The 20,420-nt window shown below is 41.4% G+C and overlaps 1 protein-coding gene across 1 annotated transcript; it reads left to right on the top strand.

The window, feature by feature from the left end:
• Positions 1 to 500: 500 nt before the first annotated feature.
• Positions 501 to 18,786, top strand: kcng1 (potassium voltage-gated channel modifier subfamily G member 1). The gene is made up of 3 exons (XM_004071027.4): positions 501 to 842; positions 12,227 to 13,057; positions 17,911 to 18,786. Exons 2-3 carry the CDS (start codon positions 12,281 to 12,283, stop codon positions 18,676 to 18,678), a joined length of 1,545 nt encoding a protein of 514 aa, XP_004071075.1. The 5' UTR covers positions 501 to 842; positions 12,227 to 12,280; the 3' UTR covers positions 18,679 to 18,786.
• Positions 18,787 to 20,420: the final 1,634 nt, after the last annotated feature.

Consider the following 20,420-nt stretch of genomic DNA (forward strand, 5'->3'; position numbering starts at 1 on the left):
TTAACAGTACATGTAGTGTATTTGGGTGCACATATTAGTGGTTTTCCATACTGATGATGGTGAGTGCACACCATCAGGGAGTCAGGAAGAGTAAAGCTCTACCGGTGCATGATGTGAATAGACTTTAGTTTCTGCCTTCCAGGGAGGAGTTTGTTTAACTATACTCTGTCCCATAAACTACACATATTTCATGACTTTAGATACCGGTATGTTTTTTCATGGATGTCAGCAAACAATGAAGATAAGAGAGGAGCCAAAGCTTTATGTTCTGGTCATAAACATCCACCGTATGAACCCTGCCTTCCTCTTCATCATCATCCTTCAACCACACTACTCGACTAAATTTGGATACCCTGTTTGATTCCGACCCCCCCCCTCTCTTTCTCTACCTCAGCTTTTAGCCAAATAACCCAAATGGACAAAAGCTCCACGTGAATCAACAGTTAAAAGGAGGTTTTCCGCTCATGTGAAGGGAAACTGAAGCTCTTTCCGTGCCAGTTGCCATGGATTTCTCTCCAAAGCTTTTGGTTAAAACGGCACGTCCCACTCCTGATGTCAGTGCTGGAGAACGATGGGGTGTGGAGTGGAGGGAGAAGGAGTTCAGAGAAAGAGCGAGGGATGTCGGAGAAAGGGAAGGGGAGGAGGAAACAAGGGAGGCAGCCTGTTGCTCCTGATCATCAAACAGCCTCCTCGTACTCCAGGAGCCCGGGCGCCTTTCGCACAGATGGAGCAGAGTTAAAAGAGCCGACGGCACAGGCTGGAGAGCGCTTTTCCTTTCTGTCTCCATGCGCGCCTCTCATCATCTTCAGTTTGACAAAAGCTGTTGAGGAGCTCAAGCAAGAGTGAGTATGTCTCCTTTTAAAGTTCAGCTTTCAGAGTGAACCACCACGTCTCATGGTGATGCTTTTGGGGGTTTGATTCCAAAGGGATCTATTTCCTAAAAAAAACTGCAGCTGATCTGAGGTCAATGTAAGAAATCTGTTTGGAGAGTCTGTTTCCCTCCTTTTAAATCTAAAAAACATGGCTTTTTGCCCCCAAACGAAAAAAGTACTATGCTTCTTTAAAGCAGATGAGAGACTTCCTCTGAATTCTGCCGTTTATCTGCCATCATTTAGCCCATCTACTACACGTCTTTCACAGATAACAGTCATTTGCATACTCTCTGCATGCACACCATGGTAACAAGGCTGCAGCTTCATCAGTGTTGTGATCTGTAAACATTTGAATGACGGTCTGTAAGACAGGGGTCATGGATGGGGAGGGGAACTGTTTTTCTTTCAGCAATACCTTTAAAAAAAAAGAAAGAAAGAAAAACTCTGGGTGTAACTTTTCAAATCTAATTCCCTCCATTGATCAGATTGAAACTCATCCGCCTGAAAGCCACTCGGAGTCCTCGAAGCGCAGAACGCCAGCTAACATTGTGTGAGTCAGAGACCGTATCGGAGCAGCTTTTAACCTGATGTTCAGTCGGCTCCCGTAATGCGGTTAGGACCCCGCAATGTAGACGTCTGTCCCAGTCTTTGATATGAGTAATACACCATAATATGTCATACATCATTGTCTCTTCCTCCTCCAGGTTACTAGAACTGTAATGAGATGTACTAATTACTTTTTTCCTGTCTTAATGGAGCCGCGTACAAAGATAGGCCGACAAAGCCGTTTTAATTGCCTTTACTCTGCTGCTTTTGTGTTCTAGACGCAGATAGAGTTTTAAAAAAGAAATCCGTAAACACCTCACACATGTTGACTGAATAGACTCTTTCAGTGGAGAATTCAAAAAGCATAATAGAATCTGTCATATGCAGAAATACAGTGTTCATAAAACAAGTCTGAGTCTAGGTTAGGAATCCAATTGTAATTTTTTATCTATTGTGCACTAAAACAAGCTATACACATTATAGGTGGGTTTTTGCACTATTTTCTAAAGAACAAAACAAAACAAAAACTAAAAAATGTTTTATTTCTGACTGCTGCTCTTCTTTTACCCATGAGCACCAACAAATAACCAATTTAAATATTTGCTTAAAGTCCCACTCCAGTCATCTTTTTAACCAACTGTAATGGTGTTCTCAGTGGTCTTTTAAAGTGCTTATATCATGCAAAATATACTTTTTGAGCTTTAAATTGTGTCATGATCTTCTTCTTCTTTCTCTTTCGGCTTTTCGCCACAGCGAATCATCCTTTTCCACCTCACTCTATCATGAACATCTTCTACCCTAACATTAGCCAACTTCATGTCCTCTGTTAAGACATCCATATATCTCCTCTTTGGCCGTCCTCTTGCCCTCCTGCCAGGCAGCTCCATCCTTAAAGTATGTTATGATATTAATTTCTAATGAAAAACAACCCAAAGTGGTATTTTGAACCATTCACAGATTTTTATTTCAGAACATTCCTCTAAAACCCTGCTCCCTGGGTACCAGCTCCTCCCAAACCCCGACAGCAAATGGGTTCTGACACTAAGACACAGATAAGTGAAGAACAGCCCCTTCCAGGAAGACCCCCAGGCTAACACACACACACACTTTCTCTGCGGGCTTGTGGTGAACAGTTAAACGCTTTCCTTTTATATGCACATCCATCTTTGCAGAAGTTCGGGTGTTGTTTGTTTTCATGGTAGAAACACAGACACGCTGCTGAGGCTGACTCTGGGTTGACGTCATAAAATGGGCGGCACCCAGACGGAGCGGAAAGGCGGAGCCTCAGAGATCGAGTCATTTTACTTCTGGGTAGAAAAATATGCTGCAAAAAACTAAACTCATTTCATTTATAAAATGTTCTTTACTGTATCAAAGGTGATATATGATCATATTAATGGATATAGAATACTATGAAAGACTTAAGAAAAGCAGGAAATAGGCTCTTTAATGATGATGATGATGGTTTAGCCAAATCAAAAAACCTGTGTCATTTCCTAGGACATAATCAGACATGCACCTTTAAGCTTAATTGTCTGTAGAAATGCCACAAAAACATGTTCAAAACACTAAGAACACACTGAAAATAACTGCGGTCATTTGTCTGCTCCGTTTGTTCCATCTCTTCAGCTAAAGTACTTTTTCAGTGATGGGGTTTCGACAACAGCATTTTTTTTTCTTTTTTCTTTTTCCCAAAACAACATTTAATCGACCTGTGTTCGCAACCGCTGTCACATCTGCCTTGCGGGGAGCTGCTCTGGGCACCCCTTAGGTCTCACCCCACACCTCCTCCGAGGCGACAGACGCCTGCAGCCCATCAGAGACAGTCCAGCCAGAGCAGTCCGGTGGTCGGGTGATGGCCGCTCAGGCACAGGACAGAGGCGTCAAAATGATGAGAATGGATGCACAGAGAGGACCTAATGTTATGCAAGATTTATGTAATCAAGTTAGATGAGCACTTTCAAATAGGGAGCGGGTGCAATCATCTACTCAGTAGAGAAAAATGGAGGAAATACCTTAATGTAGTTACAGAGGGAATGGATGTCAAGTTTGGGGGTTGTTTTGTTGCAAGGAGAGGTGAGGCAGTGCAGAGAGGCAGAAAGGGGGGGATTTGTTGGGCTGCTTCTTAGGAAGCAGACTGGTGCACTTATTTATTTATTTATTTTGATAGAGGGAAATATGCAAAAAAGTGTGCATAAATACTTAAAGGGTGCACTTTTTTTCCTGAAATCAGAGTGGAAACAAAAGCAGACGTCCGTGTGAGCATAGGGGATTGTCCACACAGCGTGGTTCTCTCAGAAACAGGCAGCAGCACTCTGCACAGGACCACAGAGTTATGGAGACAATTACTGCCCCGCAGCTAAAACCGCTCCATCCAGGGTGTTCACTCAACACCGCCCACCTCCAGCACAAAGGAAAACTCTTTTGTTTACAAGCGTTCCCGCTGGAATCACTGTAAGGAGAGGTCTTGCAGGGGAGAACCGCTTCTGGCACGCCCGGCTGCTTCAACCAGATTTCAGAGTGGGGTGAAGTGAGATGAGGAGAGGCAGCTTCCCCTCGCCTCGCCTCGCCTCGCCGGCTTCCGTGGTCCATTTCTAGAAACACCTCGTACAGTCCATTAAAAAAACAGGGAGCTGTAGAGAAAACGGGGAGATAAATGGTTGTTGTGAAAGGAACCACGGAGGACCAGAATGGTCTGGAAGGCAGAATGGACACAACTGGACTCCACTTTTAGCTGCTTTATGGGGCTACAATGATTCATTTAAACAACAACTTGATTCATATCATAATTTGTCATTGACAACACGATTGATAGTTGAAATGGGGATCCGTTTTGATCCGATTCACTGACCTAAAAACGATCCAGGACATCTTTAGCCAAAAATTTAACCAGTGTGGCTCATACTGCGTACACAAGGGACTTGTGTGGCAGATTATAGAATGCACTGTGGATTCCTGATACTACTGTACTCACAGCTGGAGGAAGTCTGGTGCGAAATGGTAAAGTGGTGCAAATCTCCCTTCAGACTTTTTCTTTTTACAGATCGATTCCGATATATGAAAGACTTGCTGTCATAGAATTCCGGCCGGACACAACCCACAATTATTAATTTCTCCATGATCAATTTTCAAATAGTTGGCACTTCAATGAATTGAAAGAACGCCATCCATACGTCACTACCAAATCAGAGTCACTGGTCAAAATTCAACTGGTTTAACTTTCAACGCGCTTTCGATGGGCACATGTTTTTGTATCTAGAGCCTGAAAATTGACTTAAAATCTTGCATATAACTACGCATAAACGTGGAAGTCTTGAAGCCCGAAATGCAAATACACTTCCATAGACTTTTCATCGCCTCTAACGCGTTTCCGAGCGCGGCGTGAACAAAGCATCAGAGATAAATGGCTGGTACTGAACAGTGCAGATGAAGTTTTCCAGATTCCTTGTATTTCTTTAAGATAATCAAGTGTAAATTTAATATGTGTACAAAAAAAATTAAAATAAATAAACAAGAATTAATGGAAAATCCATTCACATTTTAGTTTGATAAAGTTCAGCCCACTGTTGTTCTTCCACATCCAAATAATCCAAAGCGAACATTCTTAGAACATTCTAGCTTACTGTATGGTCACATGACTTTGCTAAATTCATAGTTTTTCCACACATTGAACGATGGACTGATCAGTTTTTGCTGACATCACATGTGTTGTATGCTGTGATGCACTTGGTAATTTTTTATAGTAAAATGAACCTACAGAGCCTCAATCTAAATGGATCTAACATCAATTATAATTGATTTATTTCATTTTGAAAAGATTTTATGATAGTAAAGGTCAATTCCATTAACAACTTGCCCTCGACAGATCGTTTTCGTTGGATCATCGGAATATAAATTGATTTATTAATTTAGTCAACTGCTTCATCAATATAGCATAAACAGTGACACCGGAAACACAATTTACTTTCTGTCTACGAAGTCCAGAAATTTTGGCAAAAATTGTTGGTGATAAAAATGCCATGTGCGCGTGATTTTCTGGATGAGTCAAGCTGGATTGCAAACCTTGACTCACAGACAGATTGACACAATCTGTCTTATATAACACGTCCAGCTCTGCTGCATGCAGATATGCAGCCAACAACACAACAACAACACAAGTCTGCAGTCGAATGACAGAATACCATTTCACAGTACCGTGCTGATCAATACAGCTTCCATTGATCGTTCTTTTAGGGAGGATTGTGGGAAATGCTTGCACATGGTAGCGAGGAAACAGAGACCCACAAGCCAGTGACTCACCATGCAATCTGGAGAACATGCCCTGTGGCTTAGCTGTGATAGCGCTGGCACAGGGAGAGGCCAGACCTCAACCGATCTGGTGGAGGGAACAGCCTTCTTCGTTTCTGCAGCGTTTCATCTCTCTGCCCGAGATCCAGTCAAAACAGCGTGCACCGCCTTCTAAGGTTTTATAGAAGCGCTAAAGCAGGCATAGGTCATTTTGAACTGGAATATGAAAAAGGGGTTAAACAACCTGACTAAATGATGACAACATATTTCAGTGCTGTTGTTTCTAGAGTAAAATGAGGAAAGTGGGGGAAAACACAAAGTTGACCCTTGTTTTTAGTGGAAAGTGCTGATAATAAAATCAAGGTTTTGGTGACTATAATGCTAACATAACTCCCAGTAAGGCTAACATCACTAAAAAATATCAAGGAGAAACCGCATTTGTACATAAGTTTGGTAGAAAATGTTGACAAAATGTATGTAAAAAAGTTTTCTTAAATGGAAAATGTTACAATGTTTTTTTTTAATTTGCTTAGAAAATGTACAGATTCAAACAGCTGCATCTCAGAGTCTACAGGCTTCAGTTTGCGTGTCCGATCATACACACCTAAAGATCAAGTGGGATAAATGAAAAAGACAAAAACTACATTAAACAGAAAAGGTTCAACTCTTTAAAACCAGAGAAGCCGCCAGCAACGCCTAAGTAACAGACGCTCTTTGACTACTATAACTCTTCAACCATTTACACGATTAATGCGAATCAGTTCATCCTTACAAGGAAAAAAAGCGAAGTTGCATTACGGTGACAGATGAAATACTGCCGCTCTGCAGTTGCGATGTCCTTGAAAACCACACAGGTTTTTAGTTTTAAGCCAAAAATTGCATAATCATAATGAAAACACCACTGGGAACACTTCAAAATTAGATCAAGACATGATCAGAGTGGGACTAAACCCTTGACTATCCTATGGGTCAACATGACCATTGACGTCTTATTCCTACCATGACAAAGGTGGATAAAGGTGGAAAGATTTCATGTAATCCATGGAAACCAGTGAAGATCACAAATCATTGAAGAAAAAATGTTCAGCGAACTGTCTAGTGGGTCTAGATGACCCCACTCCCAATGTTAAAGTGCTTTGGATAGTATAAGGGTTTAAAAAAAACACTTTTCGCCTATGATGGTCTTCTTCATTTTTGCAACCAGAGACACTTCAATGACATAGAAAAAGCACACACATTGCAGTGCAATCATCTTCTTTCTCATTTATACATGGTGCAGAGGTAGAGCGGTCCACCTCTGATTGGAAGATCGCAGGTTCAGTTCCCACCTTGCACGCCCGCGTGTCGAAGTGTCCTTGGGCAAGACAATAAACTCTACATTGCTCCTGGTGGTCATAGGTTAGTGCCAGTGTTGGGCAGCAGAGCCACCATCAGTGTGTGAATGCACATTGATTGGCCATCAAATCAAGCTAGAAAAGCTCTAGATAAGTATACAATATTTACCATTACCAAAAGCTCCAAAAACTCCGAACCAGGATTATTTTTGTAAATAGCACCATGTGACGCTCATTTGAAGTTGAATGCTGGAGCGGGGTGTGTTCATCAAATAACCACAAGGGGGCTGGGATCTCAAGCATGGCAGTTCTCATCACTTCAGTGTAAAGTGTTCAACTGTAGCACAGAAATTTAAACTCTCAGTCAGAACAAAGATTTAAAACCTTTGTAACCAGATCAAAAATCCATAACATCTTAAGCGTGGGAGGGTTTTTTGTTCCTTTGGTTAACAAGTGGCACTAAAACCCTCACTGATCACAATCCTATTTTTTGCAAGCAGTATTTAGTGACATCACATCTAGTCGAGACCTCAACGACTTCAGGACCATAAACTGTTCTATAAAAACTATTAGGTTGCGTGGCTTATGGCATCGACAGGCATTGGGGTTTTTTTAGGATTTAGATGTGCGGGCAGCTGGCTGACAGCTAAAGTGCTGCGTTTATGGACTCACAACAAAGTGAATGAAAGAAAAAGAGAGGGGTGGGAAGTTTACTACAGACCTCAGCCTGGTTTCACAGCAGTTGAGGGATCTCTCGTTGGAAAACGGCCTCAGATTTCCCCACAGCGATACATGAGATTGATATGGACAGACAGAATATGATGACTTCATGTTATTGCAGCTGCAAGTGGTACTAAACCCAGACATAAGGAAAAAACTTTGGGGCAATTGCTGATTTTGAAAGAATATTAAAAATGACAGTGAAGACGTACATGGATCTGTTTGTGGAGGCATCCGAATGGAGCGGAGTACGAAGAGAGCTTGTGGCCCGCCCAGCGTATTTTTTACATAACACACAACGCACAACATTTTTTTCATCTTCTTTTGATTCACAACAATTTGAATAAATAAATACTCAGAAAAGCAATTTTGAACTCAATGTTATTTTAGATTATCAAAAAATGCTGCAAGAACACGTAAAAAACACACAATTTTCATTAGAGGGGGTCTTTAAGGGACTTTGTGTCCATGAGCGTTCATCTCAGAGCAGACATGAAAAGAGAAAGCCTAGGAAAGTCTCGTGTCTGCCTCTTAGGTCATGCACAACAGGTTCGAGGAAAAGTGAGAAATCGAACAGCCTCGGGAGGTTAAGTGTGATTTAAGCCAGCAGGAAAGTGGCGGAGGCTTCTGCAAATCCACTCCGACTCTGCTTTGCGCAGGTTTGGCCATCAGAAGGATAAAAGGAGAGAATTCAAGACACTTTAATATGTGTTCTTGATTTTTATAAAATCCTTTTGGAGCTGTATTTCTATTGAGTGAACTGATTAAGCCAGTTTTTCATGACAGGAATGTCTTAAACCTAACCTCTTAGGGTAAAGGAGTGGAGCTCAGTGCGACTTTAGGGCCAACTGTAATCATCTGCTGACAAAAGCCCACAAAGCAGGTGCCTAATAACCGCTTAGGCGACACACATCTGCGTTTTTACAGCCAAGGGCCTCCTGCTAACCCCACATTTGCATCGCAGCACTGACAGCTGAATTCGCAGGAGGCTTCTTCTAAATCATTGTAATTGATTAAATTAGTTTGAACGGAGGCCACAAGTCCTTCCCTGCATTACAGGAGAAATTTCCTCAATTTTCTTAATGTATTTTGACATTTTACTCTTTTGCCAAGTTAGTTAAGCCAGATAAACGGAGTTACATTTGTGGCTGCAACATTTAGTTAGATTCCCAGTTTGTTTTTGTCTTTTGCTTAGTCTATTCTGCATTCAAGCAAATAAAATATAACACAAATGTTTCTTTTTTCCTAAGTTTTTTTCTCTATGAATCCTTTTCAGTAGCTTTCAAGATCCAACACTACAATTGTGCAGGATCTGCAGAGGCTAACGGGTTCCAGCCGGACAAAAAGGGACCCAATGCTTTTGTCTTTTATTAAATTACGTAGCGGTTCTTCAAACCCTGATGTGCACTTTCTGTTAAAGTTATATTTCTGTTGACGCTGCTCAGTTTCCTTCCCCATTAATGTGTTGAGATAATCCACTCATTTGATCGCTCAGCATCTGTGAAGCGCTATAACTGTTACTGCTAATGAGAGGGGAAGTCAGACGTTAATGCAGTTCGGAAATGCAGAAAAACTTAGCATAGATGTGCAGCGAATTCACATCAAAGTCATGTGGACAAACAATAGGATGTGTCTTATAGGCAGAGATTTTTTGCCAAACACTGCTCAGTCATGCGATTCTATTTCCAGTCTCCTGAATGTAAACATGTAAAGGAGATCATGACATAAGATCTCTTATAAATAGAGGCGATCAACTCGGTGTGTAAATAGGGCGAGCAGCCGTGGTCGTCGTTCCAGCAGACGTGTGCGTGCACAGCTGTGAGGGGTGAGCGTGTGAGATGCACGAGCAGCATATTTGCTGCTGATAGGATGGGAAAGCGTGTGTTCAGGTGAAAGTGCGCTCAGCTTGTCAAAATGTTGCTGCCAATTCAGAGGATTTTATTTTTGTCGGGACATAAATTGTTTGGGTAGATGAGGAAACCGTCTGTCTGTTCTCTAAAGCATTTCTCTGTTCTCGCCTGGGTGATGCGTTGAAGACAAATAAAACGTTTTTTTTTTAAATAAATGTTTGCCTCAGAACTTTAAATCAGTATTTTCCTTCAACGTTTGTTCCGATTTCTCTGAATGCGTTCTGAGAAAGAAAAAAATTAGACATTGCATCACTTTTCAGCCATAAATACACGGAGATGAAATCATTTTTAGAACAAATACGTTGAAATTTTTAATTTTTTTATTTGAAATAAATGAATAGGTTTGCACTACAATAAAATAAAAAAGGAGATTATGGATGTCATACAGGTTTTGGTGGCTTAATCCAACAAATCAAAAAATTTCCCATTTTTTCACAGTAAAAAAAAAACCTTTTAATGCTTTTTTAAACTTTAATTTTAAGTAAAATGTTACTAAAGCAGGGTAATACAAGTTAACCATCTAATAACTTGACCAAACACATGTTTTCAAATAGTTTGACAGTTTTTTTCTTTTGAAATATAATAAACTTACTTTACAGCCAGATGTCTTCCATTTCAGCAATAAGTTTTCAAGTCATTCCTTTAACACACTTTAGACTTTATTAATATTTTTGTTTACATTTGTGACAGAATCTTACCACAATTCTTTAACATTAGAATTCTGTTGTTGAAATGTATTAGAATAAATGTTCCTAATAAATAACAGTGATACAGTAAAATGGTCATCATTGCCGTTGTATTTTCACTTTTTTTTATTTTTCATGTGAATTTGAATTTCAAATAGATTCTTTTTGACTTAAATAGTTCAAATATAACAGTACTTGTTATATAAATATAAAAATCTTATTAGTGATATTATATAAACTGACGATGTGTATTTAAATGGTGTTTTCAGTTCTTTCATCTGTAGTATTCAAAGTAGTAAGAAGCAGGTCTACGTCAACAAGACTAGGGTACAATCAATGTTTTGGGAATATAAACACAATCTGCCAAATTTTTGGAGTAAACTGGAATGTTTTGGATGTTTGTGAGAGCATGAAAGTTTCGTGGTTGTTTGTTTTGGGGTACGCTGCCCCCTGTTGGTCAACATCTGCTTTGCGCTGCTTGATTCTTCGGGCTGAGTCAGTCAGCGCTTTGGGTTTTCATACAGATGAGTCTGGAACTATGGAAGAACAATGTGTTTAGCCCCAATCCCCACACTGGTTTTCTGTGCTTCCAACTTTACTTTATGTCTATCATAAACATTGCTTAGTATTAAAATGAATTTAAATTTGGAGTCAACTTTTTTAAAAAGGACACAAATGTTGTAAATATTGGAAAAAATTGCATAAATTATCCAAAAAATGGAAAAATAAAGAAAGCAGAGGCTGGAAAATACCCGTTATTGGGTTTCCTGTCCTTGGTAGCTTCAGAGCAAAATCAATGAGAGCTGGGAGGGGCTCAAAAAGGAAAAAGACCATCGTAGGTAAAAAGATAACTGATAGTTACCATCTCCGGTCAACTTTTCATTTATTTTTAAAATGTTCCCAGTGATCTTTCAATTATAATTATGCCTTTTTTAGCCAAAATCTAAAAACTTGTGTTGTTTTCTAGGACATAGTTTCTGCAGAGTGGCAGGAGTTCATTAGAAGTTTGTCTCTGAGTTGTGGGCAATACTGATAGCACAGAGCAACCCCCCCCCCCCCCTCTTCCCATCACCTACACCTGAGAGCTCTTTGTTTACACACTCTCCTGCTAGCTTACAGCCCCTCACACCTCCAAACTGGATTTTTTTTGTCTGCTCCTGATTCACATCAATTTAAATAAAACAATTCTCAGAAGGGCAATTTTAATTTGAACTTGTCCTCTATGATGTGCAATATCCATTCTAATGTGGAATACCCACTCATGTGCAATATTCACCCCACTCTACTGTACAGTATTTATGTATTTATGCCTTATATAGCTCTTTATTCCTATTTTATTTTATTCTACCTTTTTATATTGTTGGACGAGAGTTGCTGGAAAAAATTTCATTGTGCACTGCAGAATGATAATAAAAGATTCTGATTCTGATTCTGATTCTGAAATACCACAAGAACATAAAATATGATTTCCATCTGAGTGGGTCTTTAAGATCCGCAAGATCTGTTTCTCCTAAAAGTTGCCCCGAAGCAACAGAGGAATATTGGAGATTCATTTGAACTTGTTGGAACTTTTCAAACTTTTTTTTATTTTACTTTTTTGGCGTTTCTGGATTTGTTTCTTCACAGTGCCTCACATCTTCTGATGACAACAAGCAAAGTCAGAAGTGCACAAAGTCTGGGCGCCTCCTGCAGCGGGAATCATGGTCGTCATGCTGTTTGCTTTTACGATTGCTGCAGTTTTCCTCTACCAGAAATTGCTTGTTCGATGCTTTTTGCACGGACGTCCTGCCCTGACCCCACATGCTCTGCTGCATGGATGCATGTGTTTCTATCAGAGCGATGCATCTGTTGACTGAGTCTCTCCTCCCCAGGTGAGAGCGTGGAGACGGCGTCCTGGGCACAGGGATGTGAGCGGATCAGTAAAGATGACCCTGCTGGCAGGCGATGGCTCGGACTACGACTACAGCGCCCTGAGCTGTGCTTCTGACACCTCCCTCAACCAGCCTCCCCATCAGGAGGAGGAGGCCCGGAAGGGGGCCTTCTACAAGCGGGCCCAGCCTCTCCCCCAGCTCGTCTCGGACAACGCGCCCCTGTCCGGCAAGCGTAAACTGCACGCCATCATCAATGTGGGCGGCCTGCGCTACCAGCTGCCCTGGACCACCTTGGAGGACTTCCCTCTGTCCCGCCTGGGCCAGCTGCGCCTCTGCAGCAGCTTCGATGAGATCATGCGCGTCTGCGACGACTACGACGTCACGCACAACGAGTTCTTCTTCGACCGCAGCCCCTGCGCCTTCCGCACCATCCTGACCTACCTCCGGGCGGGCAAGCTGCGCTCCCTCAGGGAGATGTGTGCCCTCTCCTTCCGAGAGGAGCTCCTCTACTGGGGGGTTCCCGAGGAGAGCATGGAGTGGTGCTGTCGGCGGCGTCTGCTGCAGCGCGTGGAGGAGTTTGAGGCCATGGAGAGAGCCCAGGAGGAGGAGGAGCTCCTGGAGGACCTGCTGGACTCAGAGGGCGGCCGCAGGGAGCGCTCCGGCGAGTCCAGAGTGGGGAAGTGCATGAGCAGGCTGAGGGACATGGTGGAGAGGCCGCAGTCCGGCCTCCCGGGGAAGATCTTCGCTTGCTTGTCAGTGCTGTTTGTCACCATCACTGCCATCAACCTCTCCATCAGCACCTTACCGGCCATGAGGGAGGAGGAGGAGGCGGTAAGTGGGAGATTTATCCAAAAAAAGAGCATTTATTCCCTCATTTTACTGCAGAAAGTAACAAGTTTTAAAGTCTTGAGTGACGTTGTAGGGCCTGTATACCGTAGGCATCCGCTACTTGTCTTCACCTTTGACCTGACCTCAGTGGGTAAGCAGCTGCAGCAGGCCCTTCACTCTCTCGTCTTTGCCTCTGCAACCATGGACAAATTCATGGAAAAACACCATATTCTGTTCACTTTATCTCCATAGCAACCATTTTTGGTCACCTGGGGGTGACGAAAAAGGTCTATGTCATTTCTAGAGGAATCACCAAAAGTAACCTTTTCGGTTTCCTTGGCAACTGAAGTTTTTTTTAACCACGCCGACATTCCTAATCATATGTCATATTGTTCTGATCAGCTTGAGCCAGGGCATTCATTCGTGTGTTACATTTTTACAGTATTTCGGCAAAACATGTGCGAGTAACAGGGGAACGCCACTCCTGTGAGCTCGCCACACAAAATGTACGACTTTTAATTCCAACATTTTTTCCCCAAGTAGCTTCCCAACGATGCTCGAGAAGTTAGAAGGCAATAGATATAAAATCCCTAAGAGGAGTTCAAAATTTGTAGCTGGTACGACAAAATGGTTGTTGCAGTCCAGGACTGCTGCAGGACAAAATAATCCAGTTAAGTCCAATTCTATTTAACCCTCCTGTTATGTTGCGGGTCAAATTGACCCGTTTTAAAGTTTAAACATCATGGAAAAATTGTTAAAAATATTTTTTCAGCATGAAGCTTCTTCTGCTTGCCTTAATTAGGGTAATCAACATATATTATGAATTTGGTTCATCTCACATATATGCAACCCCCCCCTGCATATTTATATTACATAGATACTGTTCGGGTCAATTTGACCCGGCAGTCAAACTGGAGGTACAAGGATGTCTTATTATTAGTAGTATTCCTTTATTTGCAGCTGTGAGACATATTTCACCCCAATCACACACATAGACACACGTCTCGATGGGCTTCGTATCGGTAATTGAAAAAGTTAAACATAAAATCAAAAAGAATCATGAATGCATAGAATTCAATAGGAAAATACTAAATTGAACTAACAAACTGACTAAACAAAGCTGCCATCCCTGCCCTTAGACCCCCCTTCGTGGTAAGGTAAAGCTCCTAAAAAAAACGGATTCCGGAAAAAACCAAGAAACCTTAGGGGTGCCCACATGAAGGAGGGATCCTCCCCCAGGACGGACTGGCGATTTACCAGAACTCATAGAGAATAATTAGCTTATCTAACGCTACAACTACATATTTAAAGTCCAGCAGACGTGAATCATTCAGATGGAGTTGGGGGGTCGGCCAGGGGCGCCAGTCGAGCCGGAGACAGGATCCAGTTCAAGACCAGCATGACCTGTGCGAAATGTGCAAAATTAATTTGCACAAAGCACAGTGTGATGACTGGTCACTCTTGTGCTGTGTATTTGTACACATACACACAACTTCATAATGAAATTGCTTGTCTGTTGTATTGTGATTTAGTTTTTTTCTGTTTCACAGTGCATGTATGCAAAACAAAATTTCAAGATTATGTTTCAATGTTTTGTAAAACTATTGTATTTTATATGGTGGTCATTCAAAAGTAATACAGTAGTGAAATTTTTAAAAAAGGTTTGAACATGTATATTTTTAAGAAAAACTAGTGAATTATCTAATAATTGAACCACTTCCTGTTAGAGGTAAGGAACACCATATCACTAAGTTTTGATAGAATAATTAGTAATTAAGTTAGTACTGAAATATTCACACTGCTTGTTAGGATTTTTTGGGTTTCAGACATCTTTTAATTAATAAAACCTTCACCGGGTCAATTTGACCCAGGAACATCATCTCTGTTCCTCACAAACGAACAGGAGGGTTAAGTAGAATTGAATCGATCAAAAGTTCCCACAAACAGATTTTGAAAAAAGAATCAGATTTCTGAGGATTTCTGCAGCCACTGACGGTCCAGGTGGAGATCTTTACCTCCAGGAGATCCTTCTCCGTCAGGCGCTCCGGCTCTTCTCTGCATATCTAACGGAGGTGAACAGGACTTTTATGCAGCTTTAAGGTTACTTTACTGAACTCATCACCAGCAATGTTCCAAAGAAAGGAAAAACAAAAAGACATCCAATGACTTCTCTTGAGTTAATGGAGGCTCAGAGTTCCCGATCTCTCTCCGTGCTCCGTTCTAATTATGTCTGCTGGAAGCAGTTTAATTAAAAGTGCCAATAATTACTTTCTAACAGCACCGCTGCATCTAATTTGCCGCCGTGTTAAGGTGCAGCAATTTTTCCATCTGTTTGCTCCAGCTTTAGGGTTTCAGGACATAACGATGTCCCTTTTTAAAAAAAAACAGAAAAAAGACAAAAAGAGAAACTTGTTTTTTATGGATCTCTTTACAAAATAGATCAGAAAAGCTTTTATTTTCATGGCTTAATCCCAGTTAGGTGAAAAAAGAGGAAGAGTTTTGTTTAGCTCTTAGCTCATCCACACATTTTCCCCTGGATTGTTCTTCACCCCAGTCAGTCTCTAAAGAGAAAAACAAAACAAATTAAATGCCCTAACAAGTCAAAAACTCCCACAAAGACCCCAGGAACGAAAGTACTCGGGTATTTATATAATTAAAAAGCAACTATTCACTCAAAAATAACTAAATTAGAAGGACCCCTCACGCCCCAAGTCTAACATTACTGTTTCAAAAAAAATGCAACACTGGAGCTATCCAGCCGTACAGTTATGAGTCACGTCAGTTCAGACGAGGAGAACAAAGACGTACATGGAGACGTCATCAGAAAAAGGCTACAAGAACAGGTTAAAAACACCTGAGGTGGGTCTTTAAGCTCTGAGCCTGGACTAGATGCTGAAGCTCTAAAAGGAGGACAAACTTGACATTTTATGGAGACTAACAGAAAACCAAGAACCTGAATCTTCTGAGGATGCTAACCACCTGAAAACAGAAACAGCTGTAGGTGTGACCCAAAGGAACCGCTTCTCAAAACTTGGTAAAATAACCTCATACATACCAGAATACGAGGAACGACACGAGTAAAAAGTAATGATCTTCAGAAATCTATGCAAATTAATCCAATAAAGCCCACGGCATCAAAAAATTGAAAGAAAATTCCATTTTATTTTAATGGTTTTTTTCTATCAATCAATCAAAACTTTATTTATAAAGCACTTTTCACATGAAAACATAACACAAAGTGCTTTACATTGAAACACAAGAAATATAAAAACAAGCATGACGATTAAAATAAACAAGCACAAAAAAATAAAATAAAAAAAATTAAAATAGGCCCCCCCTCCCCTTACCTAGCCCCCCACCCCCTAACTGATGGGGAAAGGCAATGAGAAATAGGCTAGGCACGAAAACAAGATGTTGGAAATGCTTATAAATGGAACCTCCCTCTCTGTGAACAGCTGCATAACCAAGGCAACACAGGCGGGGACCGCTCCACCACAGCTAAGTGGTAATGCAGTTTCCCATCCAGAGCCGCAGAGGCTGAATAGCAGCCGACCCAGAAGGAGAGGTTCCAGCTGAGGAAGCACCGGAAATAAAAATGAGAATCAAAACATATTGATAAAAACAATAAAATATAATAAAATAAAATAAAAACAATAAAATAAGGTTATTTAAAAAAAAATAGGTTTATTAAAATAAAAAAATTTAAACCCCTAGATGAAATCAACAAAAAAAATGCAATATACTTTTTTTATGATTTATAGATCTTATATAATGATTTGTTGTTTGATTTAGTACATTTTTTTCTCACAACAACATTAATCTAAGATGCAAAAATATCGACATAAAATAGAAACGCTGTATTTACCCGCTGTCTCAAATTTTTAATACATTTTTAACACGATGTAACAATTGAAATGAATTATGACCAAATTTTACATTCTGTCAATACAGGAAGTAATTATTTACAAAAATAAATACCTTTAGATGAGTTATTCTCACCATAAGGTTTTGAAAATTTGTTAAACTTTCACTATCAAAAGTGTTTTGGAGATTTCATGGAGGCCTTTCTGAAATAGGATGAAAAAGCTGTTCTACTGCCCTCTAGTGGAATTATATCAAACTACAGGGCAGAAAAAGTGTAACAGTTAATATCCAATGGATTTTTTTTTTAATATCTCGTTCTGTCCAACAGCTGAGCAAACAGATTAGAGCTGAAGGCCTTTTGTGTTGGACAGGTTTTACTATTACAAAAAGAGGTTATATGTTTTTGAAAACCAAAGTGTAAATGTATATATTCCACTTTTTGTTTTTTATCATTTTTTATTTATTTGTTACATTATGCAATGGATTTTTAAGGAAAGTTTCGGTCAGGCTAACGAGTCAGGGGTCTTTGAAATATGTGTATCAAATGATGATGTGAATGCTTCTATAGTCTTAACCCAGATTACTTCTTCGTTTTAGGTTAAAAAAACTAGAACATTTTCTATCAAAGTTACAAATAAAAGTCTTAAAGCCCCTTTTTATTTTGTTTGTTTTGGTCAAAGAGGAATTCCAAGCAGAAGCAGACATGCACAACACCTATACTGACTTTTTAAAGGGATTTCTTTTGGCTGATGAAAGAAACAATTTTGATCTCATCCAACACCACAAACCAGATTCAAGTCAGAAAAGAAAACGCAAACCGAACCTGTGCAAAGAAAAAGGTGAACTTCAGCTTTTAACATGATTCTCTAAAGTAATTCAAAGCACATGAGGAGCAGCACATTTTATGGAGGCGTTCTGGACTGCAGCCCCAGCTCCAGGGTTACACACTGCGGCGGCGTTTGCTGCTAACTCTCTGCTTGTGTCTCCCACAGGGCACATGCTCCCAGATGTGCTACAACATCTTCATCGTGGAGACGGTGTGCGTGGCCTGGTTCTCCCTAGAGTTCACCCTGCGCTTCATCCAGGACCGCAGCAAGCTGGCCTTCCTCAGGAAGCCGCTCAACCTGATCGACGTGGTGGCCATCCTGCCGTACTACATCACCCTGCTGGTGGACAACACCTCCAAGGAGGTGTCCACCAACACCTACCTGGACAAAGTGGGCTTGGTGCTGCGCGTTCTCCGAGCGCTGCGCATCCTCTACGTGATGCGGCTGGCCCGCCACTCGCTGGGCCTGCAGACCCTCGGGCTGACGGCCCGCCGTTGCACGCGGGAGTTCGGGCTGCTCCTCCTCTTCCTGTGCGTGGCCATCGCGCTGTACTCCCCCTTGCTTTACTTGATCGAGAACGAAGTGGCCGGCACGCAGGAGTTCACCAGCATCCCCGCCACCTACTGGTGGGCGGTCATCACCATGACAACAGTGGGATACGGCGACATGGTGCCAAGGAGCATCCCGGGCCAGGTGGTGGCCCTGAGCAGCATCCTGAGCGGCATCCTGCTCATGGCCTTCCCCGTCACCTCCATCTTCCACACGTTCTCGCGCTCGTACGTGGAACTGAAGCAGGAGCAGCAGCGGCTCCTGCAGAGGAGGACTCACTTCCTGCTGCGCAGCCGCATGGCCGGCCTCGGCAACAACCTCTCCCTGGAGAGCGACGTGATCTTCCCCATGGGTCCATCTGACCCCAGGGACCTGGATGACTGAGACCGCCAGCATGGAACAAGATGTAAAAAAAAGAAAATAACTTTTCATTATGGGATTGCTAAAGTATTCATGTTTGCTGCAATAAAGTTTAGCTTTACTTCTTCTGTATTTTGGACACTGTCCAGGTTCTCAGATGTGGAAAGACAACAGATTATGAATTTTGAGTCAGAGGGGAAGTGCCAAAATAAAAGAGGAGCTTTTATTTTCTGCCCAGAAAAGCCACTTGCTGTGTAGCAACATTCATGTAAACACAAAGATGAAGGTTGTTTCAGCTCAAAACGGGCAACAACAACAACAAAAAACCCACAATGCACCAGTTCCACAAAATACAAAACACGGGGGGGGGGGCTGTTCAGCTGTGTTTTTAATCAAAAAAGAAAAGTCACAAAAGAGCATTTTGAGCTCCTCTTTGCTTTGAGTTGCCACATTCATCCCTGTTTCTGCTCCTGGGAATAAATCAGTGAGATGCTGAAGCCTCATTTTTTTTTGTCTGAACAAAAGAAGCACAGATGTTTCAAAAATATATCAAAATAAAGCTGGTGTCTGTTACTGTCAACAATCCCAAGTTCATTTGAATAACTATGTTCTTCTTTCTGTGCTGTCCTGCTTGTGATCACAGCCTTTGCTGTCTATAAAGGACATCTCTCCTTCTGGTTGATCTGGAGGTAAACGTGTCTTTTGAGTGTTAGGTTTTTGTTTCTGTCAAACTTTTCACTTTGTCGTAGTGACGCTGAGAAGAAACACACACATCCGGCTTTTTCATCTAAACTAATCTAATCTGGGCTCCGTCTGGACAACAAGACATTTGGTTAAAAAAAAGGGCTTGGTAAATAAGTGTGTCAAAGGAGTCTGGGTGGGATCTGATGTTCTTTTGCAAAACTCTTTCCATCAAGTCCTTCATTTTGCTGCAGCTGTTCTATGGAAGCATTTCTGTCTCATAATTTAAAATAAAAGTCAATACCAGAAATGGTTTTTCATTTTCACAATAAAGCTGCGTTCGTTGACTCAAAAATAAAATAAAATAAATTAATCCGCCAAATCGCTTTATCTTTTTCTTCTTCTTCAACACCGCTTATTCTGTCACTTGATAAAGAAAGTAGTTTTTGACATTTCATTTTTTTAAAAGGTTTTCTAGTAAATGTGTAACAAAATTCAATTAAAAATATCTAATTCGACAATTAAAATGGATGAACAGAATTGCTTTTTCATTTTCACAATGTAACTGCATCGGCGGCTCGCTCTCCACACAGGGAGAGGGATCCCTGAGTTCCCTGGCCAGACCACATCACATCTGAGCCTGAGGGGGGTCCATGTCCCTGTGGTGCTGATTCTGGTCCTTCCCCTCGAGTGCTGAGCCTCTCCAGAATTCCAGAAGTGGGGGAGACTGGTCGGCACATGTTTACCTCACTTTTTCACCTTCTTCTAAAGGCTGTGTCACACAACACACAACATTTTCTAGGTATAAAGGTTTGGTCTTTCGTGATTCATTTATTCATTTTCTAAACCCGTTTTGTCCCTTTCCGGGTCCCAGGGCTGCTGGAGCCTATCCCGGACACTTGTGGGCGAAGGCAGGGGACACGTAATTTATTAGTGTTTCTGGCGTTCATCATTCGTCGATGTACGCAGATGTCCTTTGTGGGTTTTGGCCGCCGGGTCTTTACGTGGTTTCGGTTTTTTGGTTTTCAAATTTTTGGGTCGGTTGACAATCACAGAGTTTACATGTATTTGACATAGTTCGTACG

Source organism: Oryzias latipes, chromosome 7 (assembly GCF_002234675.1).
Source record: "Oryzias latipes chromosome 7, ASM223467v1".
Lineage (NCBI taxonomy): Eukaryota > Metazoa > Chordata > Actinopteri > Beloniformes > Adrianichthyidae > Oryzias > Oryzias latipes.

Bases quoted from the DNA above. Each gene is read 5' to 3' on its own strand.
- kcng1 (XM_004071027.4), top strand. From the start codon at position 12,281: ATGACCCTGCTGGCAGGCGATGGCTCGGACTACGACTACAGCGCCCTG. The intron at 13,058-17,910 runs GTAAGTGGGAGA...TGTCTCCCACAG, and splicing joins TGAGGGAGGAGGAGGAGGCG to GGCACATGCTCCCAGATGTG.